Here is a 27,682-nt window from a genome sequence, read left to right as displayed (position 1 = left end):
ACTGTGAACATGGGTGGTCCAGTGGTAGAAGGTGTTGAGTGTGGACATGGGTGGTCCAGTGGTAGAAGATGTCCACTGTGAACATGGGTGGTCCAACGGTAAAAGGTGTCACTGTGAACATGGGTGGTCCAGTGGTAGAAGGTATCTTGTGTGAACATGGGTGGTCCAGGAAGGTGTCTTGTGTGAACATGGGTGGTCCAGTGGTAGAAGGTGTCTAGTATGGACATGGGTGGTCCAGTGGTAGAAGGTGTCTAGTGTGAACATGGGTGGTCCGGTGGTAGAAGGTGTCTAGTGTGGACATGGGTGGTCCAGTAGTACAATGTGTCTAGTTTGAACATGGGTGGTCCTGTGGTAGAAGGTGTCTAGTGTGGACATAGGTGGTCTGGTGGTAGAAGGTGTCTTGTGTGGACATGGGTGGTCCTGTGGTAGAAGGTGTCTAGTGTGGACATAGGTGGTCCGGTGGTAGAAGGTGTCTTGTGTGGACATGGGTGGTCCAGTGGTAGAAGGTGTCTTGTGTGGACATGGGTGGTCCAGTGGTAGAAGGTGTCTTGTGTGGACATGGGTGGTCCAGTGGTAGATGTCTAGTGTGAACATGGGTGGTCCAGTGGTAGAAGGTGACTAGTGTGGACATGGGTGGTCCAGTGGTAGGTGTCCAGTGTGAACATGGGTGGTTCAGCAGTAGAAGGTGTCTAGTGTGAACATGGGTGGTCCAGTGGTAGAAGGTGTCTAGTGTGAACCTGGGTGGTCCAGTGGTAGAAGGTGTCTAGTGTGAACATGGGTGGTCCAGCAGTAGAAGGTGTCACTGTGAACCTGGGTGGTCGAGCAAGGTGTCTAGTGTGAACATGGGTGGTCCAGTGGTAGAAGGTGTCTAGTGTGAACATGGATGGTCCAGTGGTAGGTGTCTAGTGTGAACATGGGTGGTCCAGCAGTAGAAGATGTCACTGTGAACCTGGGTGGTCCAGCAGTAGAAGGTGTCTAGTGTGGACATGGGTGGTCCAGTAGTAAACACAGATTCACAAAATCACCAAAACCAGATGATTCAGCTATTTAAAAAACATTTGCACATGATTCCTTGGCAGTTGATTGGTTAAGAAAATTTATTTTCATTTATGTCTCCCTTAACCAAAATATTGGGCCGGGCCCACTGACAGACAACTGTTTTATGAGTAATAGAATGGGTGGGGTTTTGTTGCATTATTGAATTCAAAGATGTCACTGATTTCGTATTGTTGTCTCCATTTTATGTGTTGTTGATTACATAATCAGCCTGTGAAGTTCTATTTGTTTACATATTTATTCATAAGAATTGACTTCAATTTTTGCATTTATGAAGTTATAAATGTAAAAATGGCTGTGCACACTTTCACACCATTTTGTATGTTATGTCAATGTGTGAATGAAAGTTTTACAGAGCCCTTATATGGCAGCATGTGAGGGTCATAGACTGAGAAGCTAGCTGCAACCATCAGTTCCAACAATCTGTTCAACACAAATCAATTTAAAACAAGTTGAAATTCAATTAGATGGTTTTTTTCAGAGAATCATTTTAGGCTGGTTTAGACCTTGATCCTATTTCCTATCGAATGATGATATCAGGATGATATTTGGATGCAAGCCTGATTCCATGCTGTGACCTTTCCTTTGGCTCTTAGTGAAGCACATTATAGATACCAGCACTGGTTTATGATCAACCAAATCCATGGATTTCTGCAGGAATTTGCAGATGGGGGCTATGGATGTGTTACTGTCTTTGAGCCCCTTTCTGCAGTGTGATCTTAGCATGAGGGTAATTGTAACGCCCATAATTTGATGTATACTTATAATAGTTGTATCACTAAGATCGCTAACTCCTATACTTTAGCATAGGCTTTTGACAGGCATAGCACTAAGATGGCTTGTGGAACATTAAGACCCTTTGGTTCTATTCTACATGGAAATCTTAGCGCTAAGGTGATCGTAACTCCCATACTTTAGCATTGGCTGCCGACAGTCATAGCACGAAGATCACTTGTGGAATATCAAGACATTGGGTTCTGTTCTACAAAGTGATCTTAGTGCGACAGTAAGTATACCTCCCATACTTTAGCATAGGCTTATGACAGTTGTATCGCTAAGATCGCTTGTGGAACATTAAGACGCTTGGTTCCATTCTACAAAGCAATCTTAGCGCTAAGGTGCTCGTAACTCCCATACTTTAGCATAGGCTTATGACAGTTGTATCGCTAAGATCGCTTGTGGAACATTAAGACGCTTGGTTCCATTCTACAAAGCGATCTTAGCGCTAAGGTGACCACAACACGCATACTTAAGCAGAGGCTTACTAGTCATAACGCTAAGGTCACTTGTGCAACAAAGGCCCTAGGCCCCTTTCCGCAAAGCGATCTTCGCACTGAGCTAATCGTAACTCCCATAATTTGATGTATACTTACAACAGTTGTATCGCTAAGATTGTACCTTCTGCACTTGAAGGGCATCTACTTGCTTGTTGTGAACCATCTGGAGATCTGGTTTGGATTAATGCCTAAATTTGTAATAACTCTTACATTCAACATCTTTCATGTTTGGGAATCCTTCAGTTTGACTGTGTGATGGTTAGATTGTTGAAGCATTGAATTTGGTTTCATGTTTTGAGTTTGTGAGGTTTAATTTTCTCTGGCTGTTTTCATACTTGAATGTAAGCTACTCCTGAGGTATTTGTTCTGATTAATTGTACTGCACCCATTTAGAGCGCTATGTTTCTCGTACACACAGTTTTGGAGTGGCCGAGGGCTGTCATTTAATTGTTTTACAACAAGGAGGGGTAGCTTGTGCTTGGAGCATTTGGTGATCAAGCTGGGGACTTTGGTTCTTCACATGGGTTCAGTGTGTGAAGTCCATTCTTGCTGTCCCTGTTGCAGCGTGGGTGGAATAGTGCTAAAAGCAGCATGAAGCTAATCTCACTCATTGTTTATAAGTGCAATAATCTTGGACGCGACGTTAAACCCAATTTCACCTCACCTTTGGTATGATGTGGCTGGAGATCGAACCCCTGACCTTCCTCTTTCCGGGCAGATGCTCTCCCATGGTCCACGGAGGCAGTTCATTCATGATTTAGAACAAGATACACACATTTCATTGGATGAACATCAGATGACATCAGACCAACCTCTGATCTTTATATTTTCCGTGGACAGAATACATTTCATTGCACTTAAAAGGTGATAAATCAAAAGAAATAATTAAATTAGATAAATTTAATCTGTTTAGTTAGATAAAATAACTTAAATTAGATAATTAAAAATATCAAATAAGATAAAATAAATAAAATGATGGATGAATGAATGGATGAATGAATGAGAATAAATTATCAAATTATATAAATTATATCAGTTTATTTAGATAAGTAAATTAGATAATTAAAAATATTAAATTAGATAAAATAATAAATATGTAGAATGAATGAATGAATGAATGAATGAAAAATGGATGGATGGATGAATGAATGGATGAATGAATGGATGAATGAATGCAAGTACGTTGGCTATTCAGGACAGTGAGCATTGTGTGACGGAGATTCTTGTCCCCATGCTCTGCCATATAAGGTTGATGCTGTCCACAACCCCTGTGGGGGTTTGTTCAAGGACTCCGTGTGACAAGTGTTCGTCTCTGATGTTGTGTTGGCTCTGCTGGTAGTGATGGTGTGCCTGAGCTGGGCCCAAGTAATGAGGGAATTATGTTTTGATTGATAGACTCTGCCAGCTGATTCCTTTAGGACCTGGGCTGTTTTTGTGTTTATCATTTGTCATTCCTTCATCTTTGATTGCAAATGGTTTCCAAAGGTTCTGGTATGATTTTATTTCAAGATGGATTACTTGACCTTGCTGAATTGTTTGTAAGAAGAGCTATATGGGATGAGGTTGATTATTGGAAAAATAGATTAACACTGGAAATACAGGAGTGTGGAAACATGGGAATGTGGAAATATAGGAATGTGGAAACATGGAAAATATAGGATTATAGGAGTGTAGAAACATGGGAATGTGGAAATACAGGAGTGTGGAAACATGGGAATGTGGAAAAACAGGAGTGTAGAAACATGGGAATGTGGAAATATAGAAGTGTGGAAACAGGGGAATGTGGAAAAACAGGAGTGTAGAAACAGGGGAATGTGGAAATACAAGGGGTGTGGAAACATGGGAATGTAGAAATACAGGAGTGTGGAAACATGGGAATGTAGAAATACAGGAGTGTGGAAACAAGGGAATGTGGAAATACAGGAGTGTGGAAACATGGGAATGTAGAAATACAGGAGTGTGGAAACATGGGAATGTAGAAACACAGGAGTGTGGAAACAAGGGAATGTGGAAATACAGGAGTGTGGAAACAAGGGAATGTGGAAATACAGGAGTGTGGAAACAGGGGAATGTGGAAATACAGGCGTGGAAACATGGAAAATATAGGATTATAGGAGTGTGGAAACAGGGGAATGTGGAAACACAGGAGTGTGGAAACAGGGGAATGTGGAAATACAGGAGTGTGGAAACAAGGGAATGTGGAAATACAGGAGTGTGGAAACAGGGGAATGTGGAAATACAGGCGTGGAAACATGGAAAATATAGGATTATAGGAGTGTGGAAACATGGGAATGTGGAAACACAGGAGTGGAAACATGGGAATGTAGAAATACAGGAGTGTGGAAACATCGGAATGTAGAAATACAGGAGTGTGGAAACAGGGGAATGTGGAAATACAGGAGTGTGGAAATGGGAATGTGGAAATACAGGAGTGTGGAAACATGGGAATGTGGAAATATAGGAATGTGGAAACATGGAAAATATAGGATTATAGGAGTGTGGAAACAGGGGAATGTGGAAACACAGGAGTGTGGAAACATGGGAATGTGGAAACATGGAAAATATAGGATTATGGAAATATAGGAATTTGGAAGTATGGAAAAGCCAATATGTTGGCTATGATTAATCAGTTTCAAAGCTTTACAGAAAAAATGTGCCATTTGCAAAATAAATTATAATTTCAAATTCGAATTTGGGTACTGGTGTGCATTGTCTTTCTGGTTGCAAGGATCCTGCTAATTTAATACAATGTTGCCTGCAGATACCTCTCTATCAACCTGAAGCTTCACACATGCTGCAAGTATATTTTACTGAGGAGTATCAATTTTGTATGAGTTTCATGTTTCTCAGCAACTGGCCTCGTTGGAATTGCAGGGTAGAATGGGCCCCATGCAACATATGTTGAGAGGAGCTGACTGACATAGGGACTGGGTGGCTACTCCATGTTATCAGGGTGTGGCTCACTCACTCACTCACTCACTCACTCACTCACTCACTCACTCACTCATGCACTCACTCATGCACTCACTCACTCACTCACCCACGCACGCACTCATGCACTCACTCACTCACTCACTCACTCACTCACCCACGCACGCACGCACTCACTCACTCACTCACTCACTCACTCACTCACTCACTCACCCACGCATGCACTCATGCACACACTCACTCACTCACTCACCCACGCACGCACTCATGCACTCACTCACTCACTCACTCACTCACTCACTCACTCACCCACGCACGCACTCATGCACTCACTCACTCACTCACTCACTCACTCACTCACCCATGCACGCACTCACTCACTCACTCACTCACTCACTCACTCACTCACTCACTCACTCACTCACTCACTCACCCACGCACGCACTCATGCACTCACTCACTCACTCACTCACTCACTCACTCACTCACTCACTCACTCACTCACTCACTCACTCACTCACGCACGCACGCACGCACGCACGCATCCACGCACCCACGCACGCACCCACGCACGCACTCACTCACATAATCATGATGTCTTATGGTCAAGTACTAGACTGTCCAGTAACTAGTAACTGAAATAGTCTTCATCTGATGAATAGTGGGCTGTTACTAAACTTGTTCACTTCACTCACTCACACTCTCTCTCTCTCTCTCTGTCACTCACTCACTTGCCCACCAACCCATTAGCAGCCCACTCACTCACTCACCCATTAGCAACTCACTCACTCACCCATTGGCAACTCACTCACTCGGTTATTCCATACAGGATCTTCAAGAGAAAAGTGTTTGTAGCATGGTATTAATCTTCTCTCTTTTTTTACTCGTGGTGTAACAGCATCAGTTCCCTTAAATATTTCATGGCAAGGACTGATTGCAGGTTGGTAGCTGACATTGTTGTGTGTATATGAACACAACGTTGTGTAGTACGGCAAGTGTGTCGTGTGTAGCCTGTGACACTCCATTAATCAAGTTAATCTGGTCATTAGGCCTGTTTATCGTCCTACTGTCAGTGGCTGGATTAGCTGTCAATTAATTGTCCCTTGCAGTCCTTGTGCCCACTGGAAGGCCTAATGTTATTCCTTGAAGTGAACAGTAGAAGGCAAAACAGTTTGTGACTACTTGTTATGTAGCCCTCTGATTGGTCTGTATGAATATCATGATGTCATAATGTTTGTGATGCCATTTGCTTGTCACTAAACAATTGACTCTGTTTGCACTGTGAGTTACCATGCTGACAATCCAATGGTGAGAAGGCATGAGGTTATTCCCTGAAATAAAGAGTTGAAGGCATAAGGTTATTCCTTGAAATAAAGAGTTGAAGGCATAAGGTTATTCCTTGAAATAAAGAGTTGAAGGCATAAGGTTATTCCTTGAAATAAAGAGTTGAAGGCATAAGGTTATTCCTTGAAATTAAGAGTTGAAGGCATAAGGTTATTCCTTGAAATTAAGAGTTGAAGGCATGAGGTTATTCCTTGAAATTAAGAGTTGAAGGCATGAGGTTATTCCTTGAAATTAAGAGTTGAAGGCATAAGGTTATTCCTTGAAATTAAGAGTTGAAGGCATAAGGTTATTCCTTGAAATTAAGAGTTGAAGGCATAAGGTTATTCCTTGAAATTAAGAGTTGAAGGCATAAGGTTATTCCTTGAAATTAAGAGTTGAAGGCATAAGGTTATTCCTTGAAATATAGAGTTGAATGCACAAGGTTATTGAGGATCAGTGGTTGCAATGTATGACCTGGCTGAATGTGTGTCAACATGCCCCAACAGCATGTATCACTGCCCAAGCTATCAAAGACAAGTGCCTGACCAAGTACCAATTATTTCAGGCTGTCCTAATATTGCTGTGATATTTCTAACTGGGGGGTAAAACAGTATGCACCCATTCATATGCCCCGCTATTGAAATAATTGCCTACCAGTCTTGTTGAGATCAATTTTAGCTTCAGGCTTGTGAAAAAGCTACAGATTTCTGATACACATGCCAAGCAGGCCGTGATTGAGCCATGCAGATTGTTTTGGGAAACTGTTTTATTTCAATAGCATCTTTCACTGTGGCACAGCAGCTTGTCTTTCCTCTTGCTAAAATAGACATATCGTTGGTGGCAATTACCGCATAAAAATACGATCCTAAAGACTACTTTTAACATGAAGTTGTTTCACAGTGAATGACCCATGGCCTAGGGCTGCATGTAGTGCTTAATGAGCTGTTTTTCAAATATCTATTCAAGGTATCTTTATGATTAATTATACCTTGTTGAGATTTGAATTATTGTGTTATGTTATTTGAACTTGGTACTTTCTGAAGTCTAAATGTCTGGCAAATATGGAGTAATTTGTTATGTTTTCATGAAAACATATCTTCATCTTCGGTTTTCAGAAAGCATCTTTGTTTAGGTTTGTAATGAGGAAATGAACAAAGTGAGCTTTTATGAACAAAAAATGAAGAAAGAGGATTTGTGTATATTAGTTTCTCAGTATTGTGGCGCCCCATTTTTTGGGTGTGTTCGTGATTGCAGGGCGTTTTTGGTTTTGTTTGAGAGTTTGGATTGTTTGGAACAGAGATGAGGAGTTGATCATGTGCGTGATTAACCAATTCACACATGCCATGGATGTCCCACCATAGCTACTAGTAATTATTAGTGCTTTGCCTCTGAGAAATACCAGATTCGTTGATATTGATGTACATCAACAGAAGCAGATGTTTTGTGATGACCTCTGCTGACTGATAATTATTCATTCTTTTCCACTACAGGGGTGTTGGGGTAGCCTAGTAGATTAAGTGTATTATCATATAATGGGTAGGTTTCTCGGCAGGATAAAGCCAACGGATAAAAACGATATCTGTTGGGGTCTTATGCGGATAGAGATGCAAATATGAAAGGTCAAGTAGGGACTACTTTCAGTGTTTATAAACAAACATGGCGTCACCCTTGTCATTCTGCAATCGAGTCAGAATTAACCATCGGGAATCTGGATAAACTAAAGGGATAATTCTATCATTATCAAAAGAACAGTCTAATATACTGAAAATCAGTGTCTAACTGTGACGTAGCTAAGGCACTTTACAAGTTTGGGCAACTTTGGAAACATGAATTGCGAAACAATTTTGCGAGGGTACTAGTCCTAGCCAAGCGGGATCAGTAGCCATATCTGTGCTATCTAGACTATGGTTAGAGTAGCTTCCCTTTGACAAGGGGCAGTTACTCTAGTGGACAGACCGATGGATTGCGGCGAAAGGCAAATAAAAACAATTTGTGTAGGCATTTGTTGTTTTGCATATATGTTGTTTCGCCACTGTATAAGAAACATGTTTCAGTTGGAACTATATTGGCTACTATCATTGTCCGGCTGACACATCACTTACCCTGTGACGTAATATATATTAATGCGCACATTCCAGGAAAACTTGCAATGTTTCGATAATGTTTGTGAGAGAAGGAAAGCGATTTTCAAGCACAGAATTGAAGAATGACATTATATGAGAAAGAGGTAATCACGCTTGTGTGTTTGGGGATGGTAAATATCCTGTATTAGGAATAAACAAAATGTATTCCTAATACAGGATATTTACCATCCCCAAACACACTCGCGTGATAACCTCTATTGCTCGCAATGCTTTACATTAGGGATGGTTCTATTACACACATGATACAATGTTAATGGTATCCCTCATTATCAGTTTGCCCGATTTGATGAAAACCATATTTACTCACTCTAAAATATCGCTGTGTGCAATTTGGATTTGCAGCACCGTGAGTGAAATCGTCCAAGCTTCTAATATGTTGGAGGGATGATCCCTAAGAATAAGTGCTTGGCATTAATACTAATGGAAATGCCCTATGGGGATGCCATGTTAGAATTTGTCGCTAGCATCTTATGCTTGTCGGAAAAGGCATCCAAATGGGTGGGCTGATCGTGTGACTTTGGAGAGTGTCATCATACCCCGACGATGTGTACTGTTGCTCATAATATCAATCACTAGAATGCATAGTTCAGACTCCATTATTCACATGCCACCATTATATAGCTGGATATATTGTTTGTTGTTTAAAGCCGCACTTAGTAATATTCCAGCTATATGACGGTGGTCTGTAAAATAATTGAGTCTGGACCAGACAACCTGGTGATTGACGTGAGCATCGATCCACACAATTGGGATACGATGACATGCATCAACCATGTCAGGGAGCCTGACCACCCGATCTCGTTAGTCGCCTCTTACGACAAGCATAGTTGCCTTTATGGCAAGCATGGGTCACTCAAGACCTATTCTAGGATCTTCACGGGTCTGGAATGCTGCTGAGATTGGTGTTAACAGACTAGTGGAATGAGATCTTTCCATTTGATTATGTGATTAATAGATTTCCTATTCATAAAGTGCCCTTGATTCCAGTCACAAGCTTGAGGTGCTGCTGGATGACGACACTACCACGAGGCGGAACCGTGACCGACATTATCTCAGCCAAGTCATCACGTGAGTTCACCATTTGTTCAGAAAACGTTTCACAGACTATCTACCACTTCAATACGAGCATTTAGCTGTTCTGAGCTGTATGATCAATCAGCATTTCAATGTTGTGTCAAGCATTCTGGAAATAATTGGAGAGTACCATGTTCCTAATTTTTTATATGATGTTCAAGTTTGATGTTAGCATCCCTTTTTAAGGCTTTGAACTGTCCTTATGGGTCACGCTGTTCCTCTCTGTTCTACTATGCAAAGGTTGATGTAACAATGCTTATGCAGGATTCAGATCTCAGACAGTCCTGATGGGCTTTGCAAGTGTAACATGACTAAAAAATATTGTCGTTAGCGTTAGGTGTGTCTCAATGTTTTTGTAAAGGTTTAACGTAAATTGACAATGAAATTCCTCTTCACATAAAATCTGAATTTACTGGTAGTAATGAGAGTTCTAAAACTGTAGCGACCAAAAATAGACTCTTGTTCAGTCTTTTAGATTTTTTGATTTTAAAAAAAAAAAAATATTTTGACTAAAAATGAATCTGTATTTTGTAAAGATAGGAGTGTTTGTCTTAAAATCTTTTAGAATCATTCAAACAATGCAGAAGGGGCCTTTGTTGTAAGATACAATTCAAACCTAGCTTAGCAATGTATGGCGCTGGAGCAAGGAGTCTATTCCCAAATGTGATCAGCAGATTCTGGCATGACAAAGGGATGCAACTCTGTACAGCAAATTACAGTACCATAGACAACTCGGCAAACTGTTGCCCCTGTAGTGTTGTCAATATGGCTAAAGTATTGTTGAAAATGGCGTAAAATCCTTTGATGAAGAAAGCTCTTCTGTTTGGAACGCTGTGAGTTATTTCACAGTTCAGACTGCTCAGGACAACACAGCAGACACTAAAGTTGAGTTGAATCCATGAAACATAGCTCTGGAGGTTCTACTGCCACCTTATCTCACAAAGTTCATCAAATTATTTCTCCAAGCACCCCCCCCACCCCCCAACAGAGCGACATATTTCTAAATTTGCGTGGAAAGTGCGGAACCTTTGTCTTGCTGTCTGTTGGAATGGCTAGGTAATTTTGTAATGGGAAAGCTGATTAAGAACATGAAACAATTTGCGGCTTTGTGATTCCGGTTTTATGAGGTGTATCTGGGGAGTGGTGTCTTGATGATAGTACAAGTGATTGCCATCTGTGTGTTGCACCAAGATAGAACCAGGGTGAATGAGGATTGTCTGGGAGTGTGAATATAACAAGTTATTACCATCTGTGTGTTATGCTGAGATAGAACCAGGGTGTATGAGGATTGTCTGGGAGTGTGAATATAACAAGTTATTGCCATCTGAGTGTTTTGCTGAGATAGAACCAGGGTGTGTGAGGATTGTCTGGGAGTGTGAATATAACAAGTTATTACAATCTGTGTGTTGTGCTGAGATAGAACCAGGGTGTATGAGGATTGTCTGGGAGTGTGAATATAACAAGTTATTACCATCTGTGTGTTGTGCTGAGATAGAACCAGGGTGAATGAGGATTGTCTGGGAGTGTGAATATAACAAGTTATTGCCATCTGTGTGTTATGCTGAGATAGAACCAGGGTGTGTGAGGATTGTCTGGGAGGGTGAATATAACAAGTTATTACAATCTGAGTGTTTTGCTGTGATAGAACCAGGGTGTATGAGGATTGTCTGGGAGTGTGAATATAACAAGTTATTGCCATCTGAGTGTTTTGCTGAGATAGAACCAGGGTGTGTGAGGATTGTCTGGGAGAGTGAATATAACAAGTTATTACCATCTGTGTGTTTTAATGAGATAGAACCAGGGTGTATGAGGATTGTCTGGGAGTGTGAATATAACAAGTTATTACCATCTGTGTGTTTTAATGAGATAGAACCAGGCTGTATGAGGATTTTCTGGGAGAGTGAATATAACAAGTTATTACCGTATTTTCTTGAGTATAGTGCGCACTTTTTTTCGGAAAAACACAGCTGTGTAGAAGGGGGTGCGCATTATACACGAATTATGAGTTTGGATGTTTTTTCCTCCCATGGAAAGACATTACGTACCGTGAGCACGAAACACCGGAAATACCATGTCAACAAATCCATACTGAAGTATGCAAAATAATTATGTAATTACACTGTCTGTCTATAAAAAGTGTTCATTTTATTTCTGGACTTATGTTTGTAACTTACTTCATTAATTTTATTCAAAATTCCTTATAATATTGTTTTTATTAATTTCGGCGAAATCGTGTGTGAAGCGATCGGAAGATCGCACAACTCACCGTTATTAACAGCAACCACGGTCAGAATACCGCTATTGACGCCTTGAAACGAACTTAAGTTGACAGAGAAAGGATACATATATCATAAATGACATACTTTGACTCGTTAAAAGTCATATTTGTTTTTGTTTGACGATTTTATGTCAACATGAAATTCTCGCGCTCACGTGCTCACGTGCGCGTGAGCCTTGACGGTGACTGGTCAGACATGTTCCATGTAAAAAATAATACCCGGGAATAGTGATCAGCTGCTTCGCTTAGGGTTATTATTATTTTAAATATGTTTAGTAAAGGCTGCATATAATTAAGAAAATAATGGAATATATTATTCCTGAATAAAATAGTTTCAGATACAATTGTTGCCGATCCTTGCATTAAAAATCCTATAAAGTTATATCACTGGGTGTGTCTTGACCGAATCACCGGTCGATTCCAAGAAAACGTGTGTACAGCTGATTGCTGTTTCCGGCTTAGTTTACGAGAAAATACACAAGGTAATCTTAATCCCTAGATATAAAACAATGCCTAGCAGAACAATAAATACTATTTAAACGGTAAATAAACATGTCTGGTGATTTTTTATCTCAAATTTCGAATTTGTACTGACGAAGTTTCTCAGCACCCGTTCGTTTGCCGGACTTCGCTGAAAGGGTACGGTGTAAATTTTTTCTGCGCATAATATTCAAATTTCTTTTTTTCCAAAATATTGAACCCGCTAGAGGGGGGTGCGCATTATACATGGGTGCGCACTATACTCAAGAAAATACGGTACCATCTGTGTGTTATGCTGAGATAGAACCAGGGTGTATGAGGATTGTCTGGGAGTGTGAATATAACAAGTTATTACTATCTGTGTGTTGTGCTTAGATAGAACCAGGGTGTATGAGGATTGTCTTGGAGTGTGAATATAACAAGTTATTACTATCTGTGTGTTGTGCTTAGATAGAACCAGGGTGTATGAGGATTGTCTGGGAGTGTTGGTGATATTACAAGTTATTACCATCTGAGTGTTGTGCTGAGATGCAACCAGGGTGTGTGAGGATTGTCTGGGAGTGTTGGTGATATTACAAGTTATTACCATCTGTGTGTTATGCTGAGATAGAACCAGGGTGTGTGAGGATTGTCTGGGAGTGTGAATATAACAAGTTATTACCATCTGTGTGTTGTGCTGAGATAGAACCAGGGTGAATGAAGATTGTCTGGGAGTGTGAATATAACAAGTTATTGTCATTTGTGTGTTGTGCTGAGATAGAACCAGGGTGTATGAGGAGATTCTGGGAGTGTGGATGATATTATGGGTTATTCCCATCAGAGTGTTGTGCTGAGATAGAACCAGGGTGAATGAGGAGATTCTTGGAGTGTGGATGATATTATGGGTTATTCCCATCTGAGTGTTGTGCTGAGATAGAACCAGGGTGTGTGAGGATTGTTGTGGAAGGTGGATGACCTACCCCAAACTCTCTCCCCTTGTTGGTTGTACAGGTTGTACAGGTAAGCACAACCCACCCTGGAAACACCCGCAGGCAGAGACGAGAGCCAAGATTCTGAAACATACAGATGTCATAATGTTATGATTCCTTTGTGCAGCTAGCTGAACTGTTACATTGTTGTTTGTTTGTTAAATACTGCATTAGTCAATATTCCCATTATAAGATATTACAGCTAAAATGAATAGAATTATCATTAATCCGCCAGTATGTTATCAGAAATGAGCGGCCACTGTGACAGTAATGACGGGCCATTATCATGGTAGGTGACGTCATATTGATGTTCAATAGTGACGTCATCTGGTTTGTTCTATGACGCTTCCATATTTGTAAAAGTGGGTCAGTCAAGCAGTTAATGGAAGACCTTGGGCTTCTGCAAATGATAAATGCCCTGAAAAATAGCGTTACCCTGATAACAGCCTGGAAATATGATCTGAAGCGGATAAACAGCTATTGATGTTGGGAACAATGTTCTGCACTGTCCGGATATGATGGCAAAATGAACCAAGGGCCGAGCCTGACCATCAATCCATGAGTTGCTTCCTGTAACAACAAACTTGAGTTTGCTGTGGACCAAATATAACTTGGAATAACCCCGAGGGATGTTGGTGTAGAATATAACTTGTACTTTCATCCCAGTATCATGTCATCTTGACATGGCTGAAATACTGCTGACTGGCATTAAACCTGTTACTCACTGCCGTATATTATCTCAGACAAAATGAACCAAGAGCCGAGCCACCAATCCATTGAGTTGCTTCCTGTAACGACAAACTTGAGTTTGCTGTGGACCAAATATAACTTAGAATAACCCTGAGGGATGTTGGTGTATAATATAACTTGTACTTGCATCCAAGTATCATGTCATCTTGACATGGCTGAAATACTGCTGACTGGCATTAAACCTGTTACTCACTGCCGTACATTATCTTAGACGAAGAGATCGGGGAAATGTCACCTGGGTCACCCTCTGATGCTCAAGATTTCCTATCATTGTGGCGTTAGGAGCCCAGGGTCTTGGTCCACAAGGACATCCAGCCACGAAGATCTTGACCCTGCAGAGGAGGCTTGTTTGTTTGTTTATTTAAGAAATAAATGACGAGTGGGAGTTGTTTGTCGTAGATGAAACACTGCAGGGAGAATAAACCAGGAGGGTGCGGTCCTCGGTGGTTTATTCTCCCGGCAGTGTCCCAAATTATCGTAAATGATTGTGGTCTGTAAATTAACGTATGGTCCAGACAATCCAGTGGCCGATATCATAAGCAACGATCCATGTCATCATACTATCAACCAAGTCATTGAGTTTTTAAGCGGCATTTAGGAGTGATACACATACGAGAGAGAATTTATGGATGTCAACTTCTTTATTATGAGGTACAAAATTTCGGAGTATAGCTTACTCCTTATCAGGTCAATGATATACTCCATATACGTGTTTCTCACAATAAGGAAGTTGACATCCATAAATATTCTCCCTCAAGTCATTGTGTCTGATCAACCGACCCATTTGGTCTCCTCACGGCCAGGTTGGTGGGGACCGATCCCGGAATCCCCCCCCCCCAAGGGAGGTTGTTCCGTGGGTGCAATCATTACTGTTGCTGTAACGATATACTTCATTGAGATATAATACATATCTTGGTAGTAAGATCACGACACGATACATGATACGAACCTGAAAATTTGATACTTGCCTTGTTAAGAGACGCATTCCAATCATGAAAGAGAATGAGATGAAATTCAACCCAAGACATTCAGTAGATTTGAGTTAATGAATAATACAATACGTGCGGCCCGTAGAAAATAGTATTTTACAATTAGTGTTCATGCACCTGTTGTGTTGCTGCCATTTAATATGTATGTTATTTTGCATGGCTACATGACCTGATTGTGTCGGTATCGCATTGCACCGAATGTTTGATGAATTTGCCATTACACGGAAATCACTTTCAGAACAGCCCCTTCTCTTCCAGGTATATCGACAGTGTTTGTTCATATTCTCAGCTTGTTATTCTTCCAATACTGGTCAAACTGAGATCGAAGAATATCCATCCATATCCCCTAAAACCAAGATATCGGCATTTATCCCTCTGCGACATGTTTCTGTCCTGGTGAGTCGTCAAGCATGTGGCGCCGTTGTAGGAATTACACTAGGCTTCTCCCTTCTGCCTGCATCATGTGGGGTTAGTGTGGCGCCAGACTGTCTGGGGATAATTTGTAAGAATAGATCAAAACCCATAAAAATCAATTTTCAACTTGCTCCGTTAATTTGCGGCGGAAATCGCTCCATCTAAAACAATGCTCATGCTGTCTGATGGCAAAAACAGTTAATAGTGATGAAATTGCTTTGCTGTGCTTGGTGCGACATTAAATTGGGAATAAATGGCCAGGATGATACAGGACGGTTGAGAAGACATGGAAATGGTAAACGGCTTTATTGATTCGCAGTCTTTAAAGTCAGTTCTGAAACTTTGTGTCCCGTTATGTCAGTGCTGACAAGCTGGATGTGGTATTTATAGTGGTGGAAGTTCCGAACGAGATGGTGTTTTGTATTGGCTTGTTTGAATCTTTCAAAATAATTGCTTTAACAGATTTATGACGTTTAGAATTTAAGAGGTTGTGTTTCCGAGCTCAGGTGGGTTGTGCATTAGCTGCTGTTGCAGAGATTAACAGAGGAATATCAGAACTGTTTAGGAATTAGGATACACTGAAACAGAATATTCTTCTGCAAATATTGAAATCAAATGTTTATTGAAAGACGACATGGGTAGAATGTGTTAAGCCCATTTCTGGTGTCCCCCGACGTGATATTGCTGGAATTTTGCTCAAAGCGGCGTAAAACCATACTCACTCACTCACTGTTTATTGAAAGTTGAAAGTGAATTCAAGTATGTGCATTGACCATGGAAATTATGTTATTAGTAATATTACCCTATTTTCATTAACTATTTAGAACTGATGTTTTTGTCTCGTGATTTTTCTGTGTCATTGGTGGATGTCTAAATAATTTAATTCTGTGCAACACTGCCCATCATTTAACTGTTGAAGTGACAACATCTGGGTTCGATTCGCGACATGGGTACAATGTGTGAAGCCCATTTCTGGTGTCCCCCGGCATGATATTGCTGGAATATTGCTAAAAGCGGCATTACATCATACTCACTCACTCACTCATTCTAGGCTTTGATCCTACCCCATACATTACATACATGAGGTGTCCCTTTAGGCAAGAGTCATTGTTCGAAATAGGCCACTTTCACCCAGCATTAAATGGGTACCCGGTAGGATGTGATGGTGATGTGACTGTTAACCTTGTAACTCCTCACATGCAGTTTGGTTTGTATACTCAGGGGATAGAGACTGACATACTAATTGCTGGAATATTGCTAAAAGCGGTGTAAAACCATACTCACTTATGGAGGTGACAACATTAGGTTCATGTGGCTGATGGCATGTTGACTCAATATTGATTCACATCAATAGAGACTAACGTCCTCATAATGATAGCATATATAGCAAAATCTTTAAAAATGTCAAAATTCTACCTTTACTATTGCGCAGTTTGGCAAGGACTATAGGACTAGTGCCAATTTCTAACCCTGCTTCAATGTGTGGCTTCATCAAGTCCACTAAAGTTGTGTGTTGTCCACTGGTGTTTATGCCAATCAGGCGCTCTCTGTTGTCTACTGTTATTTTATGTGTTTTTTTCAGCTCCTATTGCACAAAGTCCACCAGTGTTGTGTGATGTCCATCATTGTTTATGTAAATCAGGTGCTCTCTGTTGCCCACGGGTTTGTAAATTTGTTGTTTTCAACTCTTTCTTCGAGTCAGGAAGGTTTTAATGTGTTGTTTCTATTCATGTTACCCAAAGTCTGCTGATATTGTGTGGTGCATATGTTGCAGGGTATATATAAATCAGACTCAGTTTGTTGTATGTGAGGTGAAAGGGGGTTTAACGTCACATCCAAGATTATTGCACTAATATAGCGACATGCAACTATGTGTGTAGTGTGTGTGTGTGTGTGTGTGTGTGTGTGTGTGTGTGTGTGTGTGTGTGTGTGTGTGTGTGTGTGTGTGTGTGTGTGTGTGCGTGTGCGCGCCTGATGAAGTTTGCAGGGTCGGGCGTCGTGCCTGAAGTGAAGTCTTACTTAATATTGATCTAACCCTCGTTAGACAAAGTAGGCATGTGGATCAATCCATTTTACCGTCAATAGGGATGCACAAAATTAAAACACAAGACAAATTTTCTTGAATCATTTATTTATCTCTCTTAGCACTTAAATAAGCCGCGATCATAATGGTGTCAACGATTATTCCACATAAATACTTCACCTATCACGACAAGCATAAGATTCAACAATTATTCCACATAGACACTTCACCTATCACGACAAGCATAATATTCAACAATTCTTCCACATAGACACTTCACCGTTCACAACAAGCATAATATTCAACAATTCTTCCACATAGACACTTCACCTATCACGACAAGCATAAGATTCAACAATTCTTCCACATAGACACTTCACCGTTCACGACAAGCATAAGATTCAACAATTCTTCCACATAGACACTTCACCGTTCACGACAAGCATAAGATTCAACAATTCTTCCACATAGACACTTCACCGTTCACGACAAGCATAAGATTCAACAATTCTTCCAAATAGACACTTCACCGTTCACGACAAGAATAAGATTCAACAATTCTTCCACACAGATGCATCAAACTTTGTCAAATTTTGCGAGAATGTTTCATGTGATTATTTGATGCAAATCGATTCGCTAATAGTTAGCGGATGTCCCAGATTGGCAGTCTAATTTGCATACCACGGTATAAGTCAACCAATAAGATTAATACACATGAGGCTAAGGATACATATGTCAATAAAAATTACTTTGTGTGTGTATAGCTACGTATTCCTGTGGATTATATAATCAAGTACATCTTTAAATTTTTAGCTAACATTACGATTGATTTTGATCTTAATCTTTAATCTAAATATGTAAATAGATACAAACCTCATGCTACATCTCCACTAGGTAATTAATTTTTTCCCTTTAAGAAAAAAATAATTCAATTGAGACAAATTCAAATTATTATTCTCTCAAATTGTATTTTTGTTCCATAACTGAAGGCCCAGAAAGGGCTTAATGTCCCTGACACCCTCTGACAATTTATCACATGTATGTTGCTCTGATTATGAATTTGGTTTATCAGCAGCATTTATGTGCTTGTCGCTTTCTCAAATGTGGACATGTCCATAATCTTCATCGCTTTAGACTTTCCTACATCATCAGTCTGACACGCCTTGACATACGGTACCTGAAGCACTGTTCAAAGCTGCGGAAAACCAAACTCACTGGCTACAGTTGGTCAGCCTTTTATACGGAGACAGTGCCTGCACAGTGATTCACTGATGATGTGTCTAGACCCAAACTGAAAATGGATGTCTTGGCATTCATTTAGAAAGAATTCAGTAAAAAGCCTGTTGTAGCAGATCAGTTTGGCTTCATGCAATAGTTAAGTCATGAGAGTATCACCTGTTTACAATCTTTTCTTCCTTCGTTGCCACTGGGTTATGAAACCATTTTGATAAGTACAGGTATGTAATGTAATGCAAGGGAGATGACTCATTTTTATCATTTTGTATGTTCATTGCTGGTGACATTTGGAAGAGTGAAATTTATGTTCAAATCCTCATTCCAGTTTATTCTGCACTTTTGTGTTTTCAATTTAATGGATGAGTCTGTCCAAACTAATTGAAATTTTAACAAAAATAAAAGGCCTGGATTTAATTGAATTATTTAAAAAAATAATTTGTTCAAGGAATTCTTCATGTTTAAATCCTCATGTCACTCCTGATATGATTCCTACAATCATTTGTTTTGCATCCTTCATCACAGCATATTGGTGGAGAAAAATCATTAGAAAAAAGGAGAAACAGATTATGTATTAAGTTTGAACATGAATTGCACGGTAATTGTTTGATGTGAGATTTACTTTGTTCTGAATGGTAATCTAATATTTCAGAATACAGCGGGCCTGGAAGGGTCATCTACGTCATAAACATGAGAACAAGAAGAAGTTAGATCATAGCTTGCCGGAAGAGGATGTAACGTCGAGTTCCGAGTCTGACGAAGATGAATATAGCGAGACCGAGAGCGCCATCTGTGGGCAAGTGATGACGCTGTCGACACCCGAAGAAAACCAGCATCAGGAAGATAATGAAAGGGAGGCTACTCTCACTGTTGACAATTTCTTGGCAAAAAAATCACCAGTGAGACAACTGCGTGATATTGAGTGCGAGTCCGTTGTGTCGGATGTATCAGAAATTGCAGGTCCATTGAAGGATATTGAAAGCGAGGTGCAGATTATTGAGCGAGAGGAATTGCAACGTGGGAATTTCTCATTTCTACCCGGCCATAACCAGAAGGAAATTGATCGTTTACCTGGTGAAACCGATTCTGATTACTGCAAACGAGCTCGCAAAATAAATATTTTGAGTCTTGCTCAAGAATTTGCTGAACTGAAAAAGATTAATGCCGATGCATTGCCGTTTGACCTTCACAAGGGGAGAGAATTTGTGAAAGAAAGTAGTCCCGAGAGTGATGCCAGCTCAGGTATCGGGGCGGAGGAATATTTGACCGAATCAGCCATGACAAGTCCAGCTGATGCAAAGCGGGATTTAATGGACGGGGAGGGGGGTAAGACGAAGTTGACAGCCAAATCACGGAAACATCGAGTGAAAGACAGCGGTAGTAATCACAGGGTGAAAGGTGGAAGGTCAAAGCGAGATAGTTCCCCGTCTGTGGGTAGTGATATGGAGAAAAGTGGGGACTTTGATGTGTACAACATGGAGTCGACGCTGCCGCAGATGGACTGGGAGACGTTGGAGCAGCAGTTGCAGTTGGCGGCGCTGGAGGAGAAGAATCGGTCACAGGTGAGGGAGATTCACCAGTCAAATGTGATGCTACATGCAAACATTTATTTCAGGAGCAGTACAACAGGTGTGATCTCTAGAGTTACTTCCCCTTGTCAAGGTGGGATGCACATGTTTTGTTGTGTTGCTTTTAAGTTTCAGGTTATTATGGTGTGTCAATGTTTGATATTGGAGCTAAGTCCAAAGTGATGCATGCCTCTTGACAGACATTTGCGCCCAGGGAGGACAATAATATAATATATGTGCTAATCTTGGATTTAAACTGACTGAATTGTGGCAGTTGAGGGAGACGTTGTGGTGCTTTAACCAATGGGCCACCTTTCCCCAACCTTGTATCTTTGACATTTATGTTGGGGTAGAGTTACCTCCTCTTGTCAAGATGGGACACACTGGTTGGGATTGCACTGTAAAATTCATGTTATGACTGTCATGATCACAACTGAAGATGTGTGTGTAGTAAACACACACTCAAACAACACACAGCTGGAGATGTGTGAGTAGTACACACACTCAAACAGCACACAACTGAAGATGTGTGAGTAGTACACACACACAACTGCCACAGATATAACAGAGCAGATACCAAATGGCAGTTTAACATGGATACCCCACGCAGACACAGCATACTCACTCTGAACCCACCAGTCCTTGTTTTATTCCCTTAATACCGAGTGCCAGGCAGGGTAACAACAAGTACCATCTTTTGGTATGATGCTGCCGGGGATTGAACCCCCGACCTTCTCCTCTCCTGGCAGATGATCTACCCACTAGAACCAGCAGTCCATTATTTGATTGTTATTTTGTAATTCATTGCAGACTCTACAAGATACTGACTATTTATCTATTGATACTGATAATATTTTCGTGTCATTTTTTTTGGCACAGTTATTTCCTCAGTAAATGACTGAGTAAGCAGGTTTTGTCACTCTGTTGACTAATTTGCATGGTCTATTGGGTAGAGCGTCTGTTCGGAGAGCAGAATGTCAGGGGTTCGATCCCCGGCCACATCATACCAAAAGACGTTAAACGATGGTACTTGTTGTTACTCTGCCTGGTGTTCAGCATTAAGGGATAAAACAAGTACCATATTTTAACGTCTTTTGAAGCATGATAAGGTAATTTTTCAAATCTTTGCAGATTCTCTAAGAGTTGTGCTGATAATATTTTCCGGTGGCTATTTTTACAGTGATGTCCTCAGTAAATGACTGAGAGGCTGATTCTGTAACAGGTAATATGTGACATATGTAAAGTATTGCATCATATCAGGGACGGGAATTAGAGATTTAATACCTGATAGGTCATCAGCTATTGCTCAGAAGTTGTCTCCCTTATTTTAATCATAAGACACAGCACTGGAGTTTTCTCCCTTTTTGGATCGGGTAGTCAGCTCAGTGACTTGGTTGATTGCATGTCTTCTTACCCTAATGGCATGGATCATCACTTGTAATATCAATCCCTGGATTTTCTGGTCCAGATTCAATTATTTACAGCTGCAAATATATAGATGGAATTCTGCTGAGCGCAGTGCAAAGTTAGAGCATCAAGCTTGGTGACATGGATTGAGGTAAATGACTGTACAGAGTAGCTTAACCCTTCAGGTTCTGTGTCCTACCTCACAGAAATTCTGCAGTGAGAGAAGAGTTTGAAAATCTCCCCAGCTGCTGCATAAAACTGCAAAGTAGAAGGGAAGTAACTCTGGATGTCATTTCCCATCTTGGTCCACCAGCCCACAAGGCCTTCTTTCAAACGCTAGATCTCATTATAAAACAGTTCCCTTGTGATCCTCTTTCAGGTATAGCATCCCACGGCCACCTCTATTCAGCTCTGAAATATGGATACCTTTTTTAATTATAAGCTTTATTTGGGAACTTTGTGTCTGCTTGACTTTGTTTCAATATCAAGAAGCATGTCTGACTTCACTCATTAACTCTCGGTGGCCATGATCTTACAAGCCGGTTGTACGGGGATCAGTTATTGTACTGGACTGTGAGATGATAGGGACCAGTCATTACTTGATATTGCAACAGACTCGTCTCAGTTCAATATGGACCTCTGCCAACCCTGGCAAGAAGCTTTATGGGTTTAGTTTAGGGTGGAGATTTTGCCAAAGAGTATCTGTTCCTTGAGTGAAAAATGTTCCTCTTTACTGTTTTTGTCTTGGGGATTTATCTCCATTTATTTTTACTGGGAAGATGTTTCCACGATACATTTACACTGGCAGTATTGTTCTGCATGGAACCAATTCCATGTGGAACTGAATATATCACATGACACAACTGTCAACGGTCATGAATGCTATGTAACAGGTCAAATTGATCCTGTTTGCTTTTGCCTTCAAATCAAAGTGTGAGGCGCGGTCAGGTAGCCTAGTGGTTAAAGTGTTCGCTCGTCACGCCGAAGACCCAGGTTCGATTCCTGACATGGGTACAATGTGTGAAGCCCATTCTAGGCTTCGATCCTACCCCATACATTACATACATGAGGTGTCCCTTTAGGCAAGAGTCATTGTTCGAAATAGGCCACTTTTTCACCCAGCACCTAGCCGTGATATTGCTGGAATATTGCTAAAAGCGACGTAAAACCATACTCATTCACTCACCCAAATCAAAGTGTGTACGTAATTTAGGATTGGGCAGCAACACTCCAACTTTGACTGGTTTGACTTGTGTTAGGTGCTAATTGGCGTCTTGTGATTACCCGAGCTAATTAAAGCGCCGCCGACAAGAGAGAGTTGGAGCATTGTTGCCCATTAGGGACAGAATGATCTGTGTTCAGAAACATTCGTCATGTCATACAAACTATTAGTGGCGGGATCTGGTGTTACACACCTTACAGTGAATTTATGCAATGTCACTTCTCCATTGCTTATGAAGGTATCGTGTAGTTCGCAGACAAGAGTGGACTGAGTGCATGCCAGTCAACTGGTTGCATAGTGTAAGGGAAGTAACTCTGGTTGTCATTCCTCAGCTTGTGGAGCCTGCCAAGCAGTGGTTGTGTGTTTATTGATTGTCTGAATGAGCAGCTCCAGGTTTCCATCTCTGTATGTCTCCGTCACAAACAAATCATTTGCAAAATTATATCTTGTTGGAGTGCACATCCATCTTCATATAGTCCGAGGCATTAAACTGGCTCAGAACTCTCCAGTATTTCAAGATTATTTATACACCTTGATGCACTTAACTGTTCAATAGGAATTGACAGCATCACTTGAAATTAATTTTGACATTTAGACATTTCTTATCTGTTATTTGGTTTGAATTTTCTAATGCAGTGTTTAAGTTCATGATTCACTCTCATGTTTTTTCCCCAGATTGTTTGCAAGCCAACACTTTCATATTGATTGCTTGTTATTTTGTTCAACAAAGTTATACAATAATTCCTCATGGATAGTCTTTTTTTACTTTTAGTTTTTAGCAAATCATATTGATTCAGAGTTCTCTTTCAGATTGACAGATTAACATTTTCTGGAATTGCCATAAAAGTAAATATTCACATGCTGTTTCATTACGCCTCCGGTAATTGAAGGTTTGTTTGGGATAATGGCGTTAGGTCTTGTCCGCATGGAATCGTTAACTTTAATCATACACAGAAAAACTAGAACAGCTGTAACGTGAACCGCAATCAATCGGTTTGTCCCAGCCATAAGTGCTGTCCAGGCACAAAAGGAAGTGATGCTTTCCGTTACATTCTGTTAGGTAAAAGATGATGGGGGAAAAACATGATCTGATTCGTCATTTTGTTTATGTTTTTAGTTGAGTTTGATTGCAAAAGATGATTGCAGCTTTCGGTTTTGATTAAGCAATGTTACCATGGTGATGTTCGAATGGTGAATGTAGTGTTTTCTACTCTACCCTTTTTGGTTTTACAAGTCAGAGCAGGTCATGGAGTCCCCAGTACCATAGGCTTGTCATAGAGCAGGTCCCCAGTACCATAGGCTTGTCATAGAGTAGGTCCCCAGTACCATAGGCTTGTCATAGAGTAGGTCCCCAGTACCATAGGCTTGTCATAGAGTAGGTCCCCAGTACCATAGGCTTATCATAGAGTAGGTCCCCAGTACCATAGGCTTGTCATAGAGCTGGTCCCCAGTACCATAGGCTTGTCATAGAGTAGGTCCCCAGTACCATAGGCTTGTCATAGAGTAGGTCCCCAGTACCATAGGCTTGTCATAGAGTAGGTCCCCAGTACCATAGGCTTGTCATAGAGTAGGTCCCCAGTACCATAGGCTTGTCATAGAGTAGGTCCCCAGTACCATAGGCTTGTCATAGAGCTGGTCCCCATTACCATAGGCTTGTCATAGAGTAGGTCCCCAGTACCATAGGCTTGTCATAGAGTAGGTCCCCAGTACCATAGGCTTGTCATAGAGCTGGTCCCCAGTACCATAGGCTTGTCATAGAGCTGGTCCCCAGTACCATAGGCTTGTCATAGAGTAGGTCCCCAGTACCATAGGCTTGTCATAGAGTAGGTCCCCAGTACCATAGGCTTGTCATAGAGTAGGTCCCCAGTACCATAGGCTTGTCATAGAGAAGGTCCCCAGTACCAGGTGCATGCGTGCGTGCGTGCGTGCGTGCGTGCGTGCGTGCGTGCGTGCGTGCGTGCGTGCGTGCGTGCGTGCGTGCATGCATGCATGCGTGCAACAAGTTGGATTTAAGTTTTAATATAGGATTGGTTTACTTAAGTAGTATAACAAATAAAATGTTAAATATTTCCTTGCCAAACATTGCATGTCTATATATAAAGCGCATACTGAACTAGTGCCATTTGATATTAAGAAGTTTTAGAAATGTTTATTTTAGAATTTCCATAGCGGCTATTTTGACATGGGCTAAGAGAAATGTTGGGTCAGTTACCTGGTTTGGGACCACAACGTGTTAAAATGGGCGGGGGATATAGATGACTTTGTCAACTTTACGCTTGTTCTGATACAGCTGGAATAATACAGACTGGTTGCAAACAAGAAGCAAGCATTAACATACATCAAGTATATATTTGTATCATGTGATGGTCACACACTTCCAAGAATATATCTTCCTCAATGACCTCAATGCTTCAGCTAAGCCTATGTCTATGACAGTGGATAGTTTCAGTAAAATATGTTGTTATTACCAATAATGCAAAAATAGAAAAGACAGCTTTTGACATTTGCATTTGTCTAAGACATGAAATGTCAAATGTATCACAGGCATAAATAACAACATATCTCCAATGCTTTATCTTATTTGTGGAATTAACTTTTTCCTGTTGATGAGAAGAATATTTACATTTGGAACATTGTATGTCAGTCTGATGAGACTTGGCTGCTTGTTCCCAGTACCATAGGCTTGTGATAGAGTAGGTCCCCAGTACCTGATGCTTGTCATAGAGCAGGTCCCCAGTACCTGATGCTTGTCATAGAGAAGGTCCCCAGTACCATAGGCTTGTGATAGAGTAGGTCCCCAGTACCATAGGCTTGTCATAGAGTAGGTCCCCAGTACCATAGGCTTGTGATAGAGTAGGTCCCCAGTACCTGATGCTTGTCATAGAGCAGGTCCCCAGTACCTGATGCTTGTCATAGAGAAGGTCCCCAGTACCATAGGCTTGTGATAGAGTAGATCCCCAGTACCATAGGCTTGTCATAGAGTAGGTCCCCAGTACCATAGGCTTGTGATAGAGTAGGTCCCCAGTACCATAGGCTTGTGATAGAGTAGATCCCCAGTACCATAGGCTTGTCATAGAGAAGGTCCCCAGTACCAGGTGCATGCATGTGTGCGTGCGTGCGTGCGTGCAACAAGTTGGATTTAAGTTTTAATATAGGATTGGTTTACTTAAGTAGTATAACAAATAAAATGTTAAATATTTCCTTGCCAAACATTGCATGTCTTTATATAAAGCACATACTGAACTAGTGCCATTTGATATTAAGAAGTTTTAGAAATGTTTATTTTAGAATTTCCATTGCGGCTATTTTGACATGGGCTAAGAGAAATGTTGGGTCAGTTACCTGGTTTGGGACCATAACGTGTTAAAATGGGCGGGGGATATAGATGACTTTGTCAACTATACGCTTGTTCTGATACAGCTGGAATAATACAGACTGGTTGCAAACAAGAAGCAAGCATTAACATACATCAAGTATATATTTGTATCATGTGATGGTCACACACTTCCAAGAATATATCTTTCTCAATGACCTCAATGCTTCAGCTAAGCCTATGTCTGTGACAGTGGATATTTTCAGTAAAATATGTTGTTATTACCAATAATGCAAAAATAGAAACGACAGCTTTTGACATTTGGATTTGTCTAAGACATGAAATGTCAAATGTATCACAGGCATAAATAACAACATATCTCCAATGCTTTATCTTATTTGTGGAATTAACTTTTTCCTGTTGATGAGAAGAATATTTACATTTGGAACATTGTATGTCAGTCTGATGAGACTTGGCCGCTTGTTCCACTTTAACTGTTATTTTCCTCACACACGATCCATTTATTCTTCCATTTAAAAAGGGTGGTGGGGTAGCCTGTTGGTTAGAGTGTTTGCTGTGTATACCAACGGCCCGGGTTTGATTCCCCACATAGTACAATATTTGAAGCCCATTTCTGGTGTCCCCTGCCGTCAACTTGAAAATTTGAGAATATTGTTAAAAGCGGCGTTAAATTCACTCACTCACTCACTCACTCACTCACTCACACAGGTGTTTTTGGCTAATGACATAATCATGATGTCCAGTACCAGCACCTTGTAACTGAAATATCATTCATCTGATGAATACTGGGCTGTTACTGAACTCCTTCACTCTCTCTCTCTCTCTCTCTTGCATCCACACTCACCAGTTAGCAACTCACTCACTCACTCACTCATGCACGCACACACACACTCACTCACCCACTCATGCATGCATGCACACACTCACTCACTCACTCACTCACTCACTCACTCACTCACTCACTCTGGTAGATGAAGAGTCGTATTGATAACACAGCTAATACAATTCACATCCTTTCCTGCTTCTGTCAAAATGTGTTTTTGTAGGTCGTGTAGCCATTCTTCGGATAGAGACGACCTTGAGGTAATGACGAAAGTAATGATATTAATAGTCCACTAGCAGTGCTAGGTTCCACACAAAGCATGTTCCCAGCAAATGACATGTTATTAGCCCATCAGTGCACCATTGTCCATCGGTTAATGATCCAAGGA

At 40.8% G+C, this 27,682-nt stretch overlaps 1 protein-coding gene across 3 annotated transcripts in view; it reads left to right on the top strand.

Annotated features, from left to right (window-relative positions):
- Positions 1-27,682, top strand: part of LOC139449086 (IQCJ-SCHIP1 readthrough transcript protein-like) — a 282,100-nt gene that overhangs the window by 136,079 nt on the left and 118,339 nt on the right. For all 3 annotated transcript variants that reach the window (XM_071230552.1, XM_071230550.1, XM_071230551.1), the window contains exons 4-5: positions 9,719-9,799; positions 19,593-20,502. In XM_071230552.1, the coding sequence (XP_071086653.1) occupies positions 9,719-9,799; positions 19,593-20,502 (991 nt within the window). The remainder of the gene's footprint in view (positions 1-9,718; positions 9,800-19,592; positions 20,503-27,682) is intronic.

This window comes from Haliotis cracherodii, unplaced genomic scaffold (assembly GCF_022045235.1).
Source record: "Haliotis cracherodii isolate W230 unplaced genomic scaffold, xgHalCrac1.p SCAF_7, whole genome shotgun sequence".
In the NCBI taxonomy this organism is placed as follows: Eukaryota; Metazoa; Mollusca; class Gastropoda; order Lepetellida; family Haliotidae; genus Haliotis; species Haliotis cracherodii.
Note: the sequence above shows the minus strand (reverse complement) of the source record. Positions and strands in the feature narration are given on the sequence as shown.